This window comes from Mustelus asterias, chromosome 16 (genome assembly GCF_964213995.1).
Source record: "Mustelus asterias chromosome 16, sMusAst1.hap1.1, whole genome shotgun sequence".
NCBI lineage: Eukaryota > Metazoa > Chordata > Chondrichthyes > Carcharhiniformes > Triakidae > Mustelus > Mustelus asterias.
The window spans coordinates 82,588,125-82,607,551 of NC_135816.1; the positions used below are offsets into that span (position 1 = coordinate 82,588,125).

A 19,427-nucleotide genomic window follows, 5' to 3' on the forward strand; every position below is an offset into this window, starting at 1 on the left:
AGTTTATTGCTGCTGATATTTATGATTTCTATATACCGGGCTGGAGGTTAACGTTCTGCATTTACGTCATAAATCAGTTTTGGTTCACACACACTGATGTCCCATTACCAATTATTCAGGCAAACAAATATTTCTTCTGGATTCAAAGTTCAGGTCCTGATAAATCAACTGATTCTGTCAGATCTCAAAGTGACATTTGGTTTGCTATTTCTAACTGTAAATCCTCCCTTCTACTATTCTGTAAATTGATTCACAAAAATGATCACTGTCAGTACAGGATAGAAATTCAGAATAGACAATTCCAGTTCTTATGGACCATTCCTTCCTCTCACATTCCCCAAGAGCTGTGACTCTCCTTCCCACACACTCTCCATCCAGAGTTCTGAAAGAGTTGCACAGATTCAAAATGTAAACTCTGTTTTTTTACTCCACACATGCTGCTAGATCTGCTGAGTTTTTCCAGCATTTTCTGTTTTACCTCCTCCATTTTCACCCTGCTGTACCGATTTACAACCTCCCAATTTAATATACATTCCCCTTTCATCCCCTTGTATTACCTGGTAATGATACAAGTAATGTAAGGAAGAACTTTATTGAGGCAGCGAATGGTCATGTCCTGGACCTCAATGCCTCTGAAGATGTTGGAACTGGAGATGATGAAATATTTCAAAATTAAGTTGGTTGGGGGGGTTTAAAGGAAATAAACTTGCAGGGGAACATGGATAAAAGGGAGGAATGAGACTCACTCAGTTTCTCTACTGAGAATTGGCATAGATATGAAGTTCTGATTGGAGCCCTCCTGTGCCGTAATGACTCTACTACTTTACAGGCAACATATATAATGTAGCTAGCTACAGACTATATTCATTGAATCTCCATTGCAGAAGCAGGCCATCTGGCCCACCGAGCCTGCACCAACAATAATGCCACTCAGGACACATCCCCGCAGCCCCACACATTTAACCTCCTAATCCTTCTGACATGAAGGGGCAATTTATCATGGCCAATCAACTTAACCCACACATCTTTGGACTGTGACTATTACAAGCCCAGAAATAAGAACAAATTAACTTTATTACAAAACCATAAATACAATGTCTAATATGTAGCAAAGATGTGTGGGTTAGGTCGATTGGCCATTCTAAATTGTCCCTTAGTGTCGGGGGATTAGCAGGGTAAATATGTGGGGTTAAGGGGATAGGGCCTGAGTGGGACAGTTGTTGGTGCAGGCTTGATGGGTCAAATGGCCTACTTCTGCACTGTTGGTACTCTATGATAACAGCACGAGATATAACAATGTTGTTACAATCCCCGTGGAAACTGATAACCTTAAAATAAACAAATTTCAAGACAACTCCAACGGAATAAAGCCAAAGGATAAAGTTTCACTTTTTAAAAACTATTACTGTAACAATCAAAATAAAATCAACATGAAGGACAAATGGTATTTCAGCAGACAGGAATTTCTCTTCAAATTACTCATAAAATAAAAACATGTCCCATTAAATCACAAGCATTTCCTCTCTCAATATGCAAGGGCACTAATTCCAGTTAGAGTCCCACAAACTCCGCATTTCCCAGGGGGTAGTGAGAGGAGGAAGTCATGATGTATGAGAAGCTAAAATTAAAGCTGTGCTGTTTAAAATCAAACTTCATGACTTGGAAGAAAATGAAGGACAGACATTTTGGAAAGTCCCCTGTCCCACTTCCTCATCTGGCAGCCCAGAATTCAGGTGCAAAAATGTCTTCTGACCAAGTTGTCCAGAGCAATCAAGTGAGGCTTGCAGCAGCCTGCCACCAGGTTCAGTGACTGAGTAAATCCCTTCCCACACGTAAATGGCTTCTCTCCATTGTGAGCGAGTTGGTATTTCAACAGATCTTTCGTGCTTTTAAAACTCTTCACACAGTGAAAACAAATAGAAGATCTCTGAACAGAGTGAACAACTTGATGAGCAGTGACGGTGGACGCACAAGTGAATCATTTTCCACATAAGAAGCACAAGAACAAAATCGCCCTGGTATGAACCTGCGAGTTATAGGGATTGAACCCCTTAGTTACAACATGATTGGATGTAACAACAAATTTTAGTTATGGAACAGCTTTATTGAGAGAAAGGCAGGACAAACTTATAAACTAAAGGTAAAGTTCAGGCTGAGATTTGCAGAACAACGTGAGCTACATACATCCTGTGTCATATCTGATCAGCAGAATGTTCTTTCTTCGTAGCTTCTGGTGTAGTTTACAGCTTTCTCACTCCGTTCTTATCATTTCTGTCTTCTTTCCTTTGTTCCCCTTGAGAGGACAGTTGTAATGCTGGAAACACACCCCCCAACTGACTCCCCTCAGACTACCAATTAGAACTGCCCATGTTAATTTCACTGCACAATCATGTGGTTCTTGTCTAATTGTAGTTTTGTTCATGTGAGCTGCATTCACCTGTTGATGAGAGCTCACACATTCTTCTGTTGCAGATAACTTTGTCACTTCCACCATCTCACAGTTCAAAACTAGTACAAGTTGGTTCAAAGCACAGCATCGCCCCAACAGGCTAATGCACAGGCAAAGAAAGAACACAACTCCTGCAGACAATATTAGCACAGGCAAAGAAAGAACACAACTCCTAGAGACTATATTACTCAGACAGAGAAAGAACACAACTCATACAGACTGTATTAACACAGATTAAGAAAGAACAGAATTCTTATACACTGTAACTGGACAATGTATAACTGAGTGAATCTTCCCACACATGGAATAGGTTTTACAGTTTCGCCTCACTATGAATGCTCTGGCATTTCTGGAAGTTGGATGATTTGATGAATCCCTCCCCCAAAACAGTGCATATGAACAGCCTCTCCCAGTTTGATGGCACCAAAGAGTTTCTAGTTGAGAAGGAGAACTGAATCCCTTACCATAGTCTCCACAGTTTCTCCCTCTTGTAGGTGTCCTTGTCTCCCTTGGTTCGACAATCAGTCGAAGGTGCACATCGGATTACACAGGATGTACAACACAGAAACATGCCATTTGGCCCAACTAGTCCATGATGGTGTTTATGTTCCACTCAGGTCTCCTCCCATCTTTGCACTTCTAAATCTATCTTCGTAACCGAATATTCCCTTCTCTCTCATATCTTTGTCTAGTCTCCCCATAAATACATTGATACTATTCACTGAGCCCACACCCTGAGGTGGTGAGTTCCACATCTTCACCATTCTCTGGGTGAAGAACTTTTGCTGAATTCTCTATTGGATTTCTTGGTGACTCTTATATTGATGGCCCTGAGTTAAGCTCTTTCCCCACAAGAATAAACATTCTCTCTGTACCCTCTGTCAAAACCTTTCATTCATTTAAAGATTTCTATTAGATAACCGCTCAGACATATTTTTCATAAAAGTGATCCAGTTTGTTTACCCTTTCCTGAATGTGAACTCAGATATTTCTGCTCATTTTTCTCTGCACCCTCTTGTGTCTCTATGTCCTTTCCATAACATGGTGACCAGAACTGCAAACAACACCGGCTGTTGGTTTTATATAGTGTATCAGGCAGACTTTGCTTTCGCTTCAATGATGGATGTCACCTCTGCTGAATGTGTTCTACTTTTACCAAATGTTGCTGCTGCTGTGTCAGAAATTATTGAACTCAGCACTTTGCAACCTTCATCAATACCAATGTTGATTGAAGAAGCTTTCATTATGCTATTTTGTTCTGTGTTCCTTCATGATTTAATTCCATGATGGAGGTACCACTGTGAAGAATGTGGAAGACAGTAAGATTTGTCAACAAGGATTAATCAACACTTTCTAATAGGAGATGTTAATCAGTGGAACCACTGGAACTTCTTCAGTGGGATTTGAATTGTATATTGTGCAAAGACCAATTTGGGATTGAAGTAAAAGTTCATATTTTTATTATGAAGTGGTTCCCAGTGAGAGTTCTTGTATTAAGAGGAAAGATCACAGATGGTGCTTTCAAAAAGGAACATGCAGCCTGAAAGTCAGTGACATATCCAGCATATTAAACTGGTTGTGAACTTCTGCAGAAACAAACCTCATATTGTCAGACTATCAGTCCTGGATGTGATTCGCAGCGGCAAAAACAGCGGAATCCAAGACCTACAGTCACTTGTGAACTTGCTCGTGCCTCAGCAGGTCTTCTGACTGAATGAATCCTGCCCCACACAAGGAGCAGGTGAACGGTCTCTCCACGGTGTGAACTTGTTGATGCGTCAGCAGTTGAGATGACCAAGCAAATCCCTTCCCACACACGGAGCAGGTGAATGGCTTCTCCCCAGCGTGAGTGCGTTGGTGTTCATTAAGGTCACTTGACTGCCTGAAACTCTTTCCACAGGAAGTGCAGCCAAATGGATACTCCTTAGTGTGCAGTTGATGGTGTGACTGGAGGTCGAGTACCTCACTGAATCTCTTCCCACACACGAAGCAAGTGAATAGTTTTGACGCCGTGTGAATTCGCTGGTGTTCAGTGAGGATGGAGAAAGATTTGAACTTCAGTCCACAGGTTGTGCAGGTGAATGGCTTCTTCTCAACGTGAACTCGCTGGTGTGAGCGAAGGCCGGATGACCGAGCGAATCCCTTCCCACATTCCGAGCAGGTGAATGGTCTGTCCCCTATGTGAATGCGTCGATGGATTTCCAGCCGGGATGGATAAATGAATCCTTTACCACAGTCCTCACATTTCCATGGTTTCTCCATTGTGCCTGTGTCTTTGTGTCCCTCCAGGTTGGGCAAGCAGTTGGACTCTTCGACACACAAAACACAAGAACGGTTTCTCCCCACCATGAATGGTGTGATTTTTATTCTGGCTGTGTACCTGGTTAATACTCGTTCCACAGTTAGTCACTGGAACACTCTCTCTCCGGTGTGTGTGTCTCGGTGTTTTTCCAGTCACACTGATGTTTGAAGTCTTCTCCCACAGAGAGAATGATGTTTTTGATGTTTGGTTTGAGCTTGCTGTCTGTAAATCCAGCCTGGAATACCCTGGAAAGGAGTTTACAAAACTCTTCACTGTAAATACAGAAGATGATCTGAACAGACAATCCTAGATTCCATGGAACATGTTTTCCCATTGTTCCTGCAAAACAGTAAATTCTCATCCCACTCACTCTCCCTTCTCCCTGTGCTGTAATGCAACCTCCCCCCCCTCCGCCCGCCGCCACTCTGCTGACCAGTTTTGCAGTATTTTACAGAATTGTGCAGTATTTGAGGGTCAGTTGTCCTGAGCTTCATGGTTCCAGAACACTTCTTGTCTCGGGGTGGCACGGTAGCACAGTGGTTAGCACTGCTGATTCACAGCTCCAGGGACCTGGGTTCGATTCCCGGCTTGGGTCACTGTCTGTGTGGAGTTTGCACATTCTCCTCGTGTCTGCGTGGGTTTCTTCCGGGTGCTCCGGTTTCCTCCCACAGTCCAAAGATGTGCGGGTTAGGTTGATTGGCCATGCTAACATTGCCCCTTAGTGTCCTGAGATGCGTAGGTTAGAGGGATTAGTGGGTAAATATGTAGGGATAGGGCCTGGGTGGGATTGTGGTCGGTGCAGACTCGATGGGCCGAATGGCCTCCTTCTGTACTGTAGGGTTTCTATGATTTGATTGCTCGTAAATTGGACCTTTCTGGTTGCACAGAACATTGTCCCCTACTGGTTGTGTGTTCAAACAACACTGCAGCCAATCCGTCCCTCCCCTGCAAGACCCCCACAGCTCTGACAGCACCCAGCCCAACCCACTCCGATGGAAACTCATTGCAATTTTCTCAATCAGCACCGGTCTCCCTGCCACACCCACCACAGCGTCGCCACCATTCCTTTCCTCCAGTCCCAGTTTTCTCCCTCTCTCTGCTCTGGCTGGCTTTTCTCAAACCCCTTTGTGCAGAGTGAGAATGTAATCAATAAACCAATTATTCTTGTTGAATTAATTATTTTCTCTCCTGCTCACACTCTACTGGTTCACCAAGATACCTACGCATAAAAGTTAAAGTTTATTTATTAGTCACAAGTAAGGCTTACATTAACACAGCAATGAAGTTACTGGCGCCTGTTCGGGTCAATGCACGTAATTAGCACGTCTTTCAGGCTGTGGGAGGAAACCGGAGCACCTGGAGGAAACCCACACAGACATGGGGAGAATGTGCACACTTGAACAGACAGTGACCCAAGCCCAGGAATCGAACCCAGGTCCCTGGCAATGTGAGGCAGCAGTGCTAACCATTGTGCCACCCACGGTTGGAAGGCCTCGGAGCTGCAACTGCAGATTTTTATTCGGGGGTTTGGGGTTTCCAGCATGTGTTTCTGAATCCTCCCCACCCACTTCCCACGGTATCTTTCCTTCCCAGAGATAAGAGCCCTCATTGATTTGAGCCCAAAGTGTAATCATTGATTTACTAACCCCCTCCCCCATCCTTTTATGCGAACCACCCTCCACTCACTGAACCAGGATGACGGCCATTAGTCTGGGCTTGTTCCAGGGAGGGAAAATCTCAGCAAGTCTGACAGCATCTATGGAGAATAGAGTTCTGATGAAGTGTCATCCAGACTCAAAACGTTGGCTCTATTCTCTCTTCACAGATGCTGTCAGACCTGCTGAGATTTTCCAGCATTTTCTGCTTTTTTTTCAGATTCCAGCATCCGCAGTATTTCATTCTGAAGGATTTGCAGATCCAGTGTTTCCAAATCCTCCCCTTCGAGCCGCCAGCTCTATCGCTCCATCTGTCACAGCTTATTCTCTGATTTCAGCTTCTCTGCCGTTTGGCAACATTGGATTGCACCAAGGATCGGCATGGAGCTCTTTAATATTCCTGAATTGCAATTGCTATTCTAACTTAAGAAAATTATACAGGAAGTGCCATGGCCAATAATGTTGCAGATGAACTTGAGCTTTGTGGTAAGGGTGGCTGAATGTCGAGAAAACTGAAAAATAACACTGGAGAAAGGTTTCAGCTTCTCTGCCGTTTGGCCTTTTATTCTCGGAACTGCCATTAGCAAGCTTTCTCCTTGTTTTTGTGGCTATGACTCATCTTTCATTCACTCACTCTGCTGTATAAATATCTCCCACTTTCTATGCCTTTTAACTTTGACAAAGGGTCATCGTCAGCTCTATTCTCTCCCCTTCCAGATGCTGCCAGACCTGCTCAGATTCTCCAAAATTTTCTCTTTTGCTATCGCCCCATCTACCGGTTGCAGATGGGATAAACCAGCGACTCGCCATCAGCGCGCATGCTCAAATAACGCCCGGGAACTGACTGACAGCATTGCGCGACCAATAGAAAGCGAGGAGCTGCTGAACCTCCAGCCAATCAGACTTAATTCGAGGCGGGACAGAGGACAGATTTCGATCAATGCGCATGCGTCCACCTCAAATTTCCGCTTTAAAAATTTCGACCGTTTCCGAAATTGTCACCTGGAAAACTCGAATAACCGTCGCCAGCAAATACCGTATCCGAAATCCGGGCTCGAGGTCTACACGGTGCATTTATGAACTGTTCGAGCCCAATTGCCGTCTCCATCCCACCCTCACCACTCCACCCGACTTTAATTTACCCGCTGACCGTTTGCACCAGCAGCTTCAGTGTTTCGCCATCATCGACAGTGCGCATGCTCCAGCTCTCTTTGGCCGGCTGATTGACAGCAGCTGCGGACCAATAGGAAGAGGGGGCGGAACTGGAGGACCGAGTTCAAGTGGCTGGTCCTCCAAGCAATCGGAATGAAGGGCGGGGCTTAGCCCGGAACTCCCTGAATGGGGCAGAGATCCAGGCTGGTTCTCTGGGTGTCAATCGCAGCAGGGCAGCTGGAAGAGTTTAATTGTAATTCATAAAATCAGAAAATGACGGCTCCTCTCAGTAGGGTGTCAGGAATTTATTGTCAATTATAATAAAAATTCAAAAGCTGACTACTGCCCTTTAGGGAAGGAAATATGCCACCGTTCCAGGATCTGGGCAAAATGCGACTTTGACCGAAGCCCTATGTCAAGTATAGAAGATTTCTATGCGAAGCTGGCTGGGGGGGTCACATATTTTCCAGATTGGACATGATAGGACTGATTCAAACTGTCCTCTGAAATAGAATCATAGAATACCAACAGTGCAGAAGGAGGGCATTTGGCCCTTTGAATCTGTACCGACTCTTCGACAAAGCCTATTTCCCAGGTCCTGGTAACCTTACATATTTGCCCTGCTAATTCCCCTAACCTACTGTGATAACCCCCACAAAGGCCATGGGGAATCACTGATTGTTCTTCCTGTGGGGCTCATTGAGTATGCATTGCCATGGTAACAGGCAATGGCCTGCCCAGCTGGAGTTTGTTACATGAGCCTTTTGTAAGGCAGGCCCAGGACTGGGCCTGCTGAACTGTAGTCCCAGGTAGGGAGTAATGGTTTTACTTTGTATTCTGTAATAAACTATCTTTTCCACCAGTTGGGCTGCCTAAATCATTGCATTGGTAATGAGGAACAAGAAAGGTTTTGGACAACTTTGCCTTTCAAAGAACCCAGTAAGACAGAAACAAGGAAATTTTGAAATTGCTGCTGTTGGGAAAACAGGAAACCTATGATGTGGTTCTGGAGGATGGGCCCCAGTATGCTGAAAGAGTAAGATATTTCTTCCAAGCAAACGGGATAGAATAGGACAATTGGCAAAATGTCATCTTCCTAACCACTTGTGAGGCTCCGACTTTCGGCATCGTAAGAAGTTTAACCTACATAGCAGCCCTGGATTCAAAAGCTTTCATTGAATTGATTGATATGGTATCAGACCACAACATTCCTAAACCGTCTGTTATATTACAACACTACAGGTTTATCATGGCAAATAGACTGCATGGGGAACCAGTCACGACGTTATTGATGAGACTGCAAAAATTGGCAGAATTCTCCTATCCCGACCACCACGGGAATCATCGTGGGCAGGTGCGGATCCTGCAAAGGTCCGTTGACCTCGGACGGGGTTTTCCGGATTTGGGGTGCATGCAGCAGAAAATCCCACACTTTGAGTCCCTGTCAACACTTCCAGAAATGCTAAGGGATCAATTAGTATCAGGAATTAATAATATTGCAACCCAAAGGTAGCTACCAGTGCTGGATTTAGACTTGGTGAGGCCCTAAGCTATATAAAGCTTGGAAGCCCCTTGTTAAAAAGTTACACCAAAAGGTCTCACAAAGGTGCGTACCAAAACAGGACCTTGGGTCGCCACACAAAAATTGAAAACATAATTATGCCTTTTAATTATTTAATGGCAAGGTATTTAAAGTGAAAAATACAAATTATTTTCAAATGAATGCATTTACTGATTACATATTTATCATTTGGCTGGCTTGATCTCTCTCATAGATTTTGGTAATTTTTTGAGTTGCTCTTCAAGCTGGTGCTTTCTTTTTCTTTTCTGGTATCCGCTCTTAAATGTCCTCTTCATTGTAAACCTTCTGAAATTTTGTGAGGCCCTTGCGGATTGTGAGGCCTTAAGGTGTAACTTGTTTAGCTGATGCCTAAATCTGGCACTGGTAGCTACTGACTGAACCAGGAGAATGCCCATCCCTCCATCAAAATGGCTGGAGTGGTTCTGATGTTACAGAGAAACAACTCAGCATTAATAGTCAATTACAACAAATCAGGAACAAGAGATTTTTCACATCTTTCAGTGACATACATATTTGCCAATTAAATCCTGGCCTTTTGCCCTTTCTCATTCAATGAAAAATAGACTGCTGTTAATCCTTCATTTTCATAGCATAACCCCATATCTTGCCTTTGGTATTTGTTATGGAAAAATCTGGGCTTGTTCAACCTCCAGTGAAGGTCAAAAAGCAGAATGTTTTGAGGGCTAGGCAAGAGAAAATTAGTTTAAAGCAGACAGGCTCCCTTGAAGGTCTGCAACAAATAACATTCTCACAGCTGTTACAGAGAAGGCATAATTTTTTTTAAAAATCTGAGCATTTTAACTCCCACACTATCAGTATTACTCAGTGGGCTGTAAATATATCTGAAGCTTCTCAGTGAAATAGCTGAAGCAATATATGTGAAGCCTGGCCTAGCTGAGCCTCTCTCTGTGCTGAAACACCAACAGTGACCAAATTCATCTACTGCTGCATCTCCCGACATGGGAGTGCAAACTTTGACCGAAAACTGAGCACCTTTCAGCAGTTCCCAAATTGGATGTTACATCAGTAACTGAAGGTGCAATATCATTTCCAATCAAAAGATTTACCATTTGATCTGTTTTTTATCCCTCCCAAAGTTAATTTGGAGTGAGGAGACATTGACTCCAACTGTGTATCTAATCTGTCCCACCAACCTCAAAGCATTGGTGGGACAGATTAGCGTTTCTTAATGGCCGCTCACACACTTTTTAAAGGTGGGTGGTGCTCTATTTTCTCGACATGGCTTTGAATAGTGTTTCTCTTTTTACCTGGTAATAATGAGCGCAGATTCCAAAGGCAAGAAACAATGCCGGGTCTTGTTATTTGGCAGTGCCCTTCATCCATTTTGATACTTCCTTCCTCAGAAACAAAGTTTAAAAGGTGTCACAAGTAGGCTTACATTAACACTGCAATGAAGTTCCTGTGAAAATCCCCTCGTCACCACACTCCAGCACCTGTTTGGGTACACTGAGGGAGAATTTAGCATGGCTAATGCACCTAACCAGCATGCCTTTTGGACTGTGAGAGGAAACCAGAGCACTGAGAGAAAACCCACACAGACACGGGGAGAACATAGATAGTGACCCAAGCTGGGAATTGAACCAAGGTCACTGGCGCTGTGAGGTAACAGTACTAATCACTGTGCCATCCTGCCGCGTGAAAATTGGACACATTTTGAATTTAAGTCGTTTTTAAAAAGCCATTTTATTCTTAAGTTATCGAAAAGCCAATAGCAATGATGTAAGAGAGCAAGTTGTAATTTTGAGTGGGTGACATCACTATCTCAGTATGCAATATTCATTGCTGCTGACAATTTGTCAAATATTGGAACACATCGAAGGGATTCCTTAACCTGAGCATACATTCTCTTTGTCAGCCTTAATTAAGAAAACAATAGGAGCTGAAACTCAACATTATTAAAGTTGACTGGGGCAGCTCTGATTGCCAATCACTCTCAATGGGGAAATACAGCAGTGGCCAAGACGCCTTTGCTTGTAATAATCTCAATGTTGGTGCACTTGTACAGTGGTGCAGTTTCCTTCTCGGAAGACTGCCTCAATTCAGTCAATCTGATTTGGATTTAGTTTGATGTCCAGCTGCCTCTGTATAGACCACGAGAAGGCCAGGGCCATGCTGGAGGTTGAAAAACACTTGATTATTAAGGTGGCAAAGTGGCACAGTGGTTAGCACTGCTGCCTCATAACGCCCAGGTCCCGGGTTCAATTCCGGCCTTGGTTGACTGTCTGTGTGCAGTTTGCATGTTCTCCCCGTGTCTGTGTGGGTCACCTTCAGGTGCTCTGATTTCCTCCCACAGTCCAAAAATATGCAGGTTAGGTGGATGCTCAATTGTCCCTTCGTGTCAGGGGGATTTGCAGGGTAAATACATGGGATTGTGGGGATGGGGCCTAGGTGGGATTGTTGTCGGTGCAGGCTCGATGAGCTGAATAGCTGCTTCTGCACTGTATTGGCGGCACGGTGGCACAGTGGTTAGCACTGCTGCCTCATAACACCAGGGACTTGGGTTCGATTCCCGGCTTGGGTCACTGCCTGTGTGGAGTTTGCACGTTCTCCCCGTGTCTGTGTGCGTTTCCTCTGGGTGCTCCTCTGACTGCTCCATAGTCTGGAAGACGTGCTGGTTAGGTGCATTGACTCGAACAGGCGCCGGAGTGTGGCAACTAGGGGAATTTCACAGTAGTTTCATTGCAGTGATAATGTATGGATTCTATGATATTCGTACTTGACCTCGACTGGCCACCCAATGTTGATGGCTTAAATCAATAGGAATGTTGCCCAGTGTGATCGTGCATGATTATTCCAAACTATGCAACACCCAGGTGTTGCTCACATTCAGAACTGGGCTAAGTAACCTTCCTGATTTTTAAACAGGCACTCTTCCGTTGGGATAGCACAGAACAATTGATTTTATTTCTGAAAGATCACTGCACAAAATACTGCAATTTAAGGGAATGCCTGTTCCTGACACTGGGCATATTTATTTACGTGATTTTTCACACTGACAGAATTACAACCAATTCGTAATTTCAGTTATAAAAAAAACATCAAAGTCCAGATCTGAGCAATGCTGCCCGAATTGTGTTGGGAAACGAGTAATAGACAGACATATCGCCAACAGCAACACAACCTGAAATAAGATGACACTCTCTCTGCTCAAATGTAATTTAGATGATAAGTGCTCAGCTTGAAAGAACCATCCACAACCTTCAAAACAACTTCGAGAATAGACACACATACAGACGTGAAGAGTTGACACGAAACCACTTCTTGTCGGGTTTTTAACTATGTGCCCAACAAGACAACCTCAAATGATATTTAAACTCATACAAGTAACAGATACAAAATGAGTTCATATCTTTATCCTTATTTCGAGCTCTTCAAACAACTTCCGGTAGTCTTCTACCAATGCTTTTCCATGAATCACAGAAACACACAGTGCAGAAGATGCCCTTCGGCCCATCTAGCCTGCACAATACATGAGAAACACCTGACCTCCCACCTAATCCCATTTATCAGCACTTGGCCTATAGTCTTGAATGTTATGACATGAAAAGTGCTCATCCAGGTACTTTTTAAAGGATGTGAGGCAACTTGCCTCTACCATGCAATCCAGACCATCGTCACACTCTGGCAAAAACGTTTGTCCTTACAACCTCCTAAACCTTCTGCCTCTCACCTTGAAATTGTGTCCCTTTGTGACTGACCCTTCAATTAAAGAGAAGAACTGTTCCTTCCCACACTGTCCATTCCCCTCATAATCTATACACCTCGATCAGGTCACCCCTCAGTCTTCTCTGATGTAAAGAAATCAACCCAACCCTATCCAGCCTCTCCTTCTTAACTTAAATATTCCATGCCAGGCAACATCCTGGTAAATCTCCTCTGCACCCCTCTCGTGCAATCACGTCCTTCCTATAATGTGGTAACCAGAACTGCACACATTACTCAAGCTATGGCCTCAGCAAAGTTCTATACAATAGCTACCTGCTTTCTATGCCTCAATTAATTAAGATAATGAAACCATATGCCTTGTTCACTACTCCACTAACAGGCCCTTCTGCCTTCAGAGATCGATGGACAAATATGCCAAGGTCCCTTTGTACCTCAGGAATTCCCAGTATCATGCTGTCCTTTGAATATTTCCTCTGAAGTGTATTACCTCACACTTTTCAGGGTTAAATTCCATCTGCCACTTATCTGCCCATTTGACTATCCCGCCTATATCTTCCTGTAACCCAATGCACTCAGCCTCACTTTTAACCACCCAGCCAATCTCTGTGTCACCTCCAAACCTACCCCCCATATTGTCATTTGTGTTGTTTATATTGTTTAAATGATGAATTAAAAGGGACTAGCACAGATCCCTGTGGTACGCCATGGACACTGGCTTAACCAATAATGGAAACATAGAAACTAGAAGCAGGAGTATGCCATTTGGCCCTTCGAGCCGGCTCTGCCATTCATCTTCATCATGGCTGATAATCAAATTCAGTATCCTGATCCCCTCTTTTCTCCCATATCCCTTGATCCCTTTAACCTCAGAACTATATCTAATTTCTTCTTGAAATCAGACGTTTTGATCTCGACTATATTTTGTGGTCGTGAATTCCACACATTCACACCCTCTGGCGAAGAAATTTCTCCTCACCTCAGTTTTAAAAGGTTTACCGCTTATCCTCAAACTAGTTCTGGACTCCCCCACCATTGGAAACATTCTTTCTGAATCTACCCTGGAAAATCCTGTGAGAATTCTATGTTTCCATAAGATCCCCTCTCATTCTTCTAAACTCCAATGAATATAATCCGAACTGACTTAGTCTCTCTTGATATGGCAGACCTGCCATCACAGGGATCAGCATGATAAATCTGCACTGCACTCCCACTAGAGCAAGGACATCCTTCCTCAGATAAGGACCACCAAACTGTACACAATACTCCAGGTGTGACCTCACCAACATCCTATACAATTGCAACAAAACATCCCTATCCCTATTCTCAAATCCTCTCATGATGAAGCCCAACATACCATTTGCCTTCTTTACTGCCTGCTGTACCTGCGTGCTTACTTTCAGTGGTTGATGCATGAGGACATCCGTCTCACTGAGTAACCACCTCTCTCAATTTTCACCCATTCAAGTAATAATCTGTCTTCCTATCATTGCCACTAAAGTGGACAATATCACATTTACCAAAATTTTACTACATCTGTCATCCATGTACCCACAGCCTGTCCACATCATGTTGAAACATCTCTGCATCCTCCTCACAGTTCACCCTCCCACCCAACTTTGTATCATCTGCAAATTTGGAGATGATGCATTCAGTTCTCTCTTCCAAATCATGAATATATAATGTGAACTGTTGGAGTCCCAGCACAGATGCCTGTGGAACCCCACTAGTCACTGACTGCCAATCAGAAAAGATTCATTTCTGCTCACTCTTTGCTGCATATCTGCCAAACTGCTTTCTATTTATCTCAAGACATTACTTGCAATCCAAATGTGCTATAACTTTACATAGTAGTCACTTATGTGAGACCTTGTCGAAAGTCTTCTGAAAGTCTAAATAAATCACATCCACTGATTCTCCTCAGTCAACTCTACTAGTTACATCCTCAAAGAATTCCAATAGATTCGTCAAGCATGATTTCCCTTTTGTAAATCCATGCTGATTTTGTCTGATTGTATGGCTGCCTTTCAAATGCTGAATTATGATATCCTTGATCACGGACTCTAGCAATTTCCCCAGTACCGATGTTAGGCTCACTGGTCTATAGTTCCCTGTTTTCTCCCGACATCTCGCTTTGAATAGCTAGCTTACATGAGCTACCCTCCAATCTGTAGGAACCAGTGCAGAGCCTGAAGAATTTTGGAAAATAACCACCAATGGATCTATTATTTCCAGGCCTACTTCCTTAAATACTCTGGGATGAAGATTATCAATACCTGGAGATTTATCCACTTTCAATCCCATCAATTTTCCCAAAACCATTTCTCTGCTAATGATGATTTCCTTCAGCTCCTCACTAAAGCTTGTTTAAGTATGAAAGTCAGATGACAGGGAACATAAAAACTGACTGTAAAAGTTTCTATATGTATGCAAAGAGAAAAAAAAATTACAAAAATGAATGTAGACCCCTTACAGTCAGAAATGGGAGAATTCATAATGGGGAATAAAGAAATGGCTGAGGAATTAAATTCATACTTTGCTTCAGTCTTCACAGAACGTCTGGTATATTATTCATGTCTTCCTTTGTGAAGACTGAAGCAAAGTATGAATTTAATTCCTCAGCCATTTCTTTATTCTCCATTATGAATTCTCCCATTTCTGACTGTAAGGGGTCTACATTCATTTTTGTCATTTTCTTTTCTCTTTGCATACATATAGAAACTTTTATAGTCAGTTTTTATGTTCCCTGTCATCTGACTTTCATACTTAATCAATTTCTTTCTTAAATTCTTAATCGATTTCTTGGTCCTCCATCACTGAATTTTGAACTGCTTCCGATCCTCAGGCCTATTGCTTTTCCTTGCCAATTTGTATGTTTCTTCCTCGGATCTGATGCTATCGCTAATTTCCCTTGTAAGCCATGGTTTGGAGACAATTCCTGACCATTCTTATGCCAAACAGGGATAAACAATGTCTGGAGTTCACCTATGCATTCTTCAAATTCCTGCCATTGGCTGTCCACTGTCTTTCCTTTCAGGAATGTTTGCCTGTCCATCATGACCAATTCATGCCACATCCCATCACAGTTATCTTCATTGAGATGCAGTACCCTGGTTTCAGAATCAATTAAATCACTATCCACCACGACAAAGAATTCTACCATATTGTGGTCACTCATCCCAAGGGTCTTCTCACAACTAGGTTGCCAACTGATCCTTTCCTCATTGCACAACACCCAGTCCAAGATGGCCTTTTCCCTTGTTGGTTCCTCAATGTATTGCTCCAGAAAACCATCCTGTATACACTCCAGAAATGTCTCCTCTGTTGTACTGTGACTCCTAATCTACGTGCAGATTAAAATCACCCATAATCAGAGATGTTCCTTTAACACATGCATCTCTGATTCCTTGTCTAATGTTTTTCCCAAGATGACCACTACAGTTTGGTGGTCTGTATACCACCCCCAGCAATGTTTTTTGTCCCTTGTTGTTTCTTACCTCAACCCATACAGATTCCACATTATCTTTGCTCATGTACTTCTCAATATCTTGTCAATGTCATCTTTGATCAACAATCCAACTCCAACCCATTTCCATTCTGTCTGTCCGTCCTAAACACTGAATAGCCCTCAATGTTTAACTCCAATCTTTGGTTACCTTGGAGCCATGTCTCTGTAATGCCAACTATATCATACCCTTTTACATCTATCTGTGCAACTAATTCATCCATTTTGTTTTGAATGCTCCGAGCATTCAAGTACAAAACCTTAAGATGAGCACTTTTAACATTTCTTTTCTCTTTCCTACTATTTTTGACTTGGTCCGTATCTGACTCTGGCCTTGATTTCTCCGCCTATCACTTTCCTTATTCTCCTTACTTCCTTTCCCTGTGGTTCTTAATTCCACCCCCCTCTCCTCTGCCCCCACTCTGAATCCTTACAGAGGTTTCTATTGTGGAAATTAAATTACAATAACTATGGCAAACAGCTCTTTCAGCAAGATTGGAAAATGCTTATGTGCAGATAATTATGAGGTCAGTGGTTGCTTATTCAGAGAAGTGATGAATCTCATCTTGTGTCACTTTCTTAAACACTATGTTCCCTGTCATGGCCATGGCCACAGGAACCAAAGATAAGTACAAGAACTCATACCAAAAACAAGATATGGTGACATGCTATTCTAATGATGGATGAGAGATGGTATTCTATTGGATAAGAAATGACAAAAAGCTATACTGTGATTGATGGTCTATGTATGTAAATTAAGGACTAGAAAGTTCCCTGTTTCTCATTTGCCATAATGAACTATAACTGCAATACATCTGAATAAATCAATAGAAAACATAACAGTGTATCCCACTGTATATGTGTTCTCCTCGTGCATGAGAAATAAAGCTTGGAGGATTGAATACTCTTTGTGCCATAGTGTTGATTGTACCCAAGTCGACTACCGTGCCATTGTCTTCATTGTACTCAAGTCGACGACACCATCCCCCTGCCATATTCGTTCAAACCATCCCCAACCACTCTGGCAAGTACCTCCCCAAGGATATCAGTCCCAATCATGCCCAGGTGTAACCTTTCCAGTTTGTACAGGTCCCACCTCCCCCAGAACCATTCCTAATGCCCTAAGAATCTGAAACCCTCCCCCTCACACCAACTTTTCAGCCATGTATTCACCCCATGTATCCTGCTGTTTCTACTCTGACTAGTTGGCACATTTGTAATCCTGAGATCACTTCCTTTGAGGTCCTACTTCTCAGCTTGCATCCTAGCTCCCTCGGTTTCAGGACCTCATCCCTTTTTTTGCCATGTTGTTTGTGCCAACATGTACTACAACCTCTGGTGGCTTTTCACCCTCCCCATTTAGAATATCTTTCACGGAGCATTGGCCTTTGCTCTGTTCTTAAAACATTCTGCTTCCTTTCCTTCAATTATGATCTTTAATTCATCGGGTTGGGTTTCATCTCCAGAATATCTACCAGAAATATTAGAAAGCAGTGAGGGATAAATGTTTAGACTTTCAAACCACATTTGAAACTCCATTTCTGTCGTGTTCTTGATATATGTGTCAAATCTTTCTTAGCTCCCACAACTTCTATTTTGCTCCACCCCCACTAAAACAGAAACAAACCTATTACATTTCGCCCAGTCTCCTCCCTCTGAAGAAGTCATATGGGTGGACCCGAAATGTTAAATCAGTTTCTCATCCCACAGATGTTCCCAGACCTGCTGAGGTTTTTTCCTTATATTTTCGGAGGTTATTTGGATGAGAGGTGACCTTCTAGAAACATTGAGGATTTTGATGGAGCAGAGACTGAGTGACTGTTTTGCCTCCTTGGTGCAAAATAGAATTTCGGGACACACACTCAGGATAAGGAGTGGGCCCATTTCCAAAATCAGTCAGTAAATTTATCCCTTCCTGCTTTCTATTATTTCTGGGAGATATTCTGCAGATATAACCCAACTCCACTAATTATAGATAATAATGGACACATTCTCTCATTATTGGAACCAGAAGTTGACTGAACTGGAGCTTCTATTGAACATAGAACATTAGAACATCGAACATTACAGCGCAGTACAGACCCTTCGGTCCTCGATGTTGCGCCGACCAGTGAAACCAATCTAAAGCCCCTCTAATCTACACGATTCCAATATCATCCATATATTTATCCAATGACCATTCGAATGCTCTTAATGCTGACGAGTCCACTACTGCTGCAGGCAGGGCATTCCACGCCCTTACCACTCTCTGAGTAAAGAACCTACCTCTAACATCTGTCCTATATCTCGCACCCCTCAATTTAAAGCTATGTCCCCTCATGTTAGCCATCACCATCCGAGGAGAAAGGCTCTCACTATCGACCCTATCTAATCCTCTGGTCATCTTGTATGCCTCTATTAAGTCACCTCTCAACCTTCTTCTCTCGAACGAAAACAACCTCAAGTCCCTCAGCCTTTCCTCATACGATCTTCCCATCATACCAGGCAACATCCTGGTAAATCTCCTCTGCACCCTTTCCAATACTTCCACATATTTCCTATAATGCGGCGACCAGAACTGTATGCAAGACTCCAAGTGCGGTCGCACCAGAGTTTTGTACAGTTGCAGCATGACCTCCTGGCTCCGAAACTCAATCCCTCTACCAATAAAGGCTAACACACCATACGCCTTCTTAACAACCCTATCAACCTGGGTGTCAACTTTCAGAGATCTATGCACATGGACACCCAGATCTCTCTGTTCATCCACACTACCAAGTATCTTACCATTAGCCCAGTACACTTTATTCATGTTACTCCTTCCAAAGTGAATCACCTCACACTTTTCCGCATTAAACTCCATTGACCACCTCTCAGTCCAGCTCTGCAGCTTATCTATGTGCCTCTGTAACCTGCCAATTCCCTCCACACTGTCTACAACTCCAACGACTTTAGTGTCATCCGCAAATTTACTAATCCATCCTTCTACGCCCTCATCCATGTCATTGATAAAAATGACAAAAAGCAGTGGCCCCAAAACAAATCCTTGCGGTACACCACTCGTAACTGAACTCCAGGATGAATATTTCCCATCAACCACCACCCTCTGTTTTCTTACA

General features: G+C 43.1%; 1 protein-coding gene across 3 annotated transcripts; it reads right to left on the reverse strand.

Moving 5' to 3' along the window:
* Positions 1 to 1,372: 1,372 nt before the first annotated feature.
* On the reverse strand, positions 1,373 to 7,602 carry LOC144505277 (uncharacterized). Of its 3 annotated transcripts, none has more exons than XM_078231332.1 (2): positions 7,549 to 7,602; positions 1,373 to 4,996 (listed from the first exon to the last, which is right to left on the reverse strand). In XM_078231332.1, the coding sequence occupies exon 2, from the start codon at positions 4,796 to 4,798 to the stop codon at positions 4,121 to 4,123; it is 678 nt and encodes a 225-aa protein (XP_078087458.1). In that variant the 5' UTR covers positions 4,799 to 4,996; positions 7,549 to 7,602; the 3' UTR covers positions 1,373 to 4,120. The 3 variants fall into 3 exon arrangements, with proteins under 3 accessions (XP_078087458.1, XP_078087457.1, XP_078087456.1); XM_078231331.1 differs by having other exon boundaries at positions 7,409 to 7,602; XM_078231330.1 differs by having other exon boundaries at positions 7,427 to 7,581.
* Between the last annotated feature and the right edge of the window lie 11,825 nt (positions 7,603 to 19,427).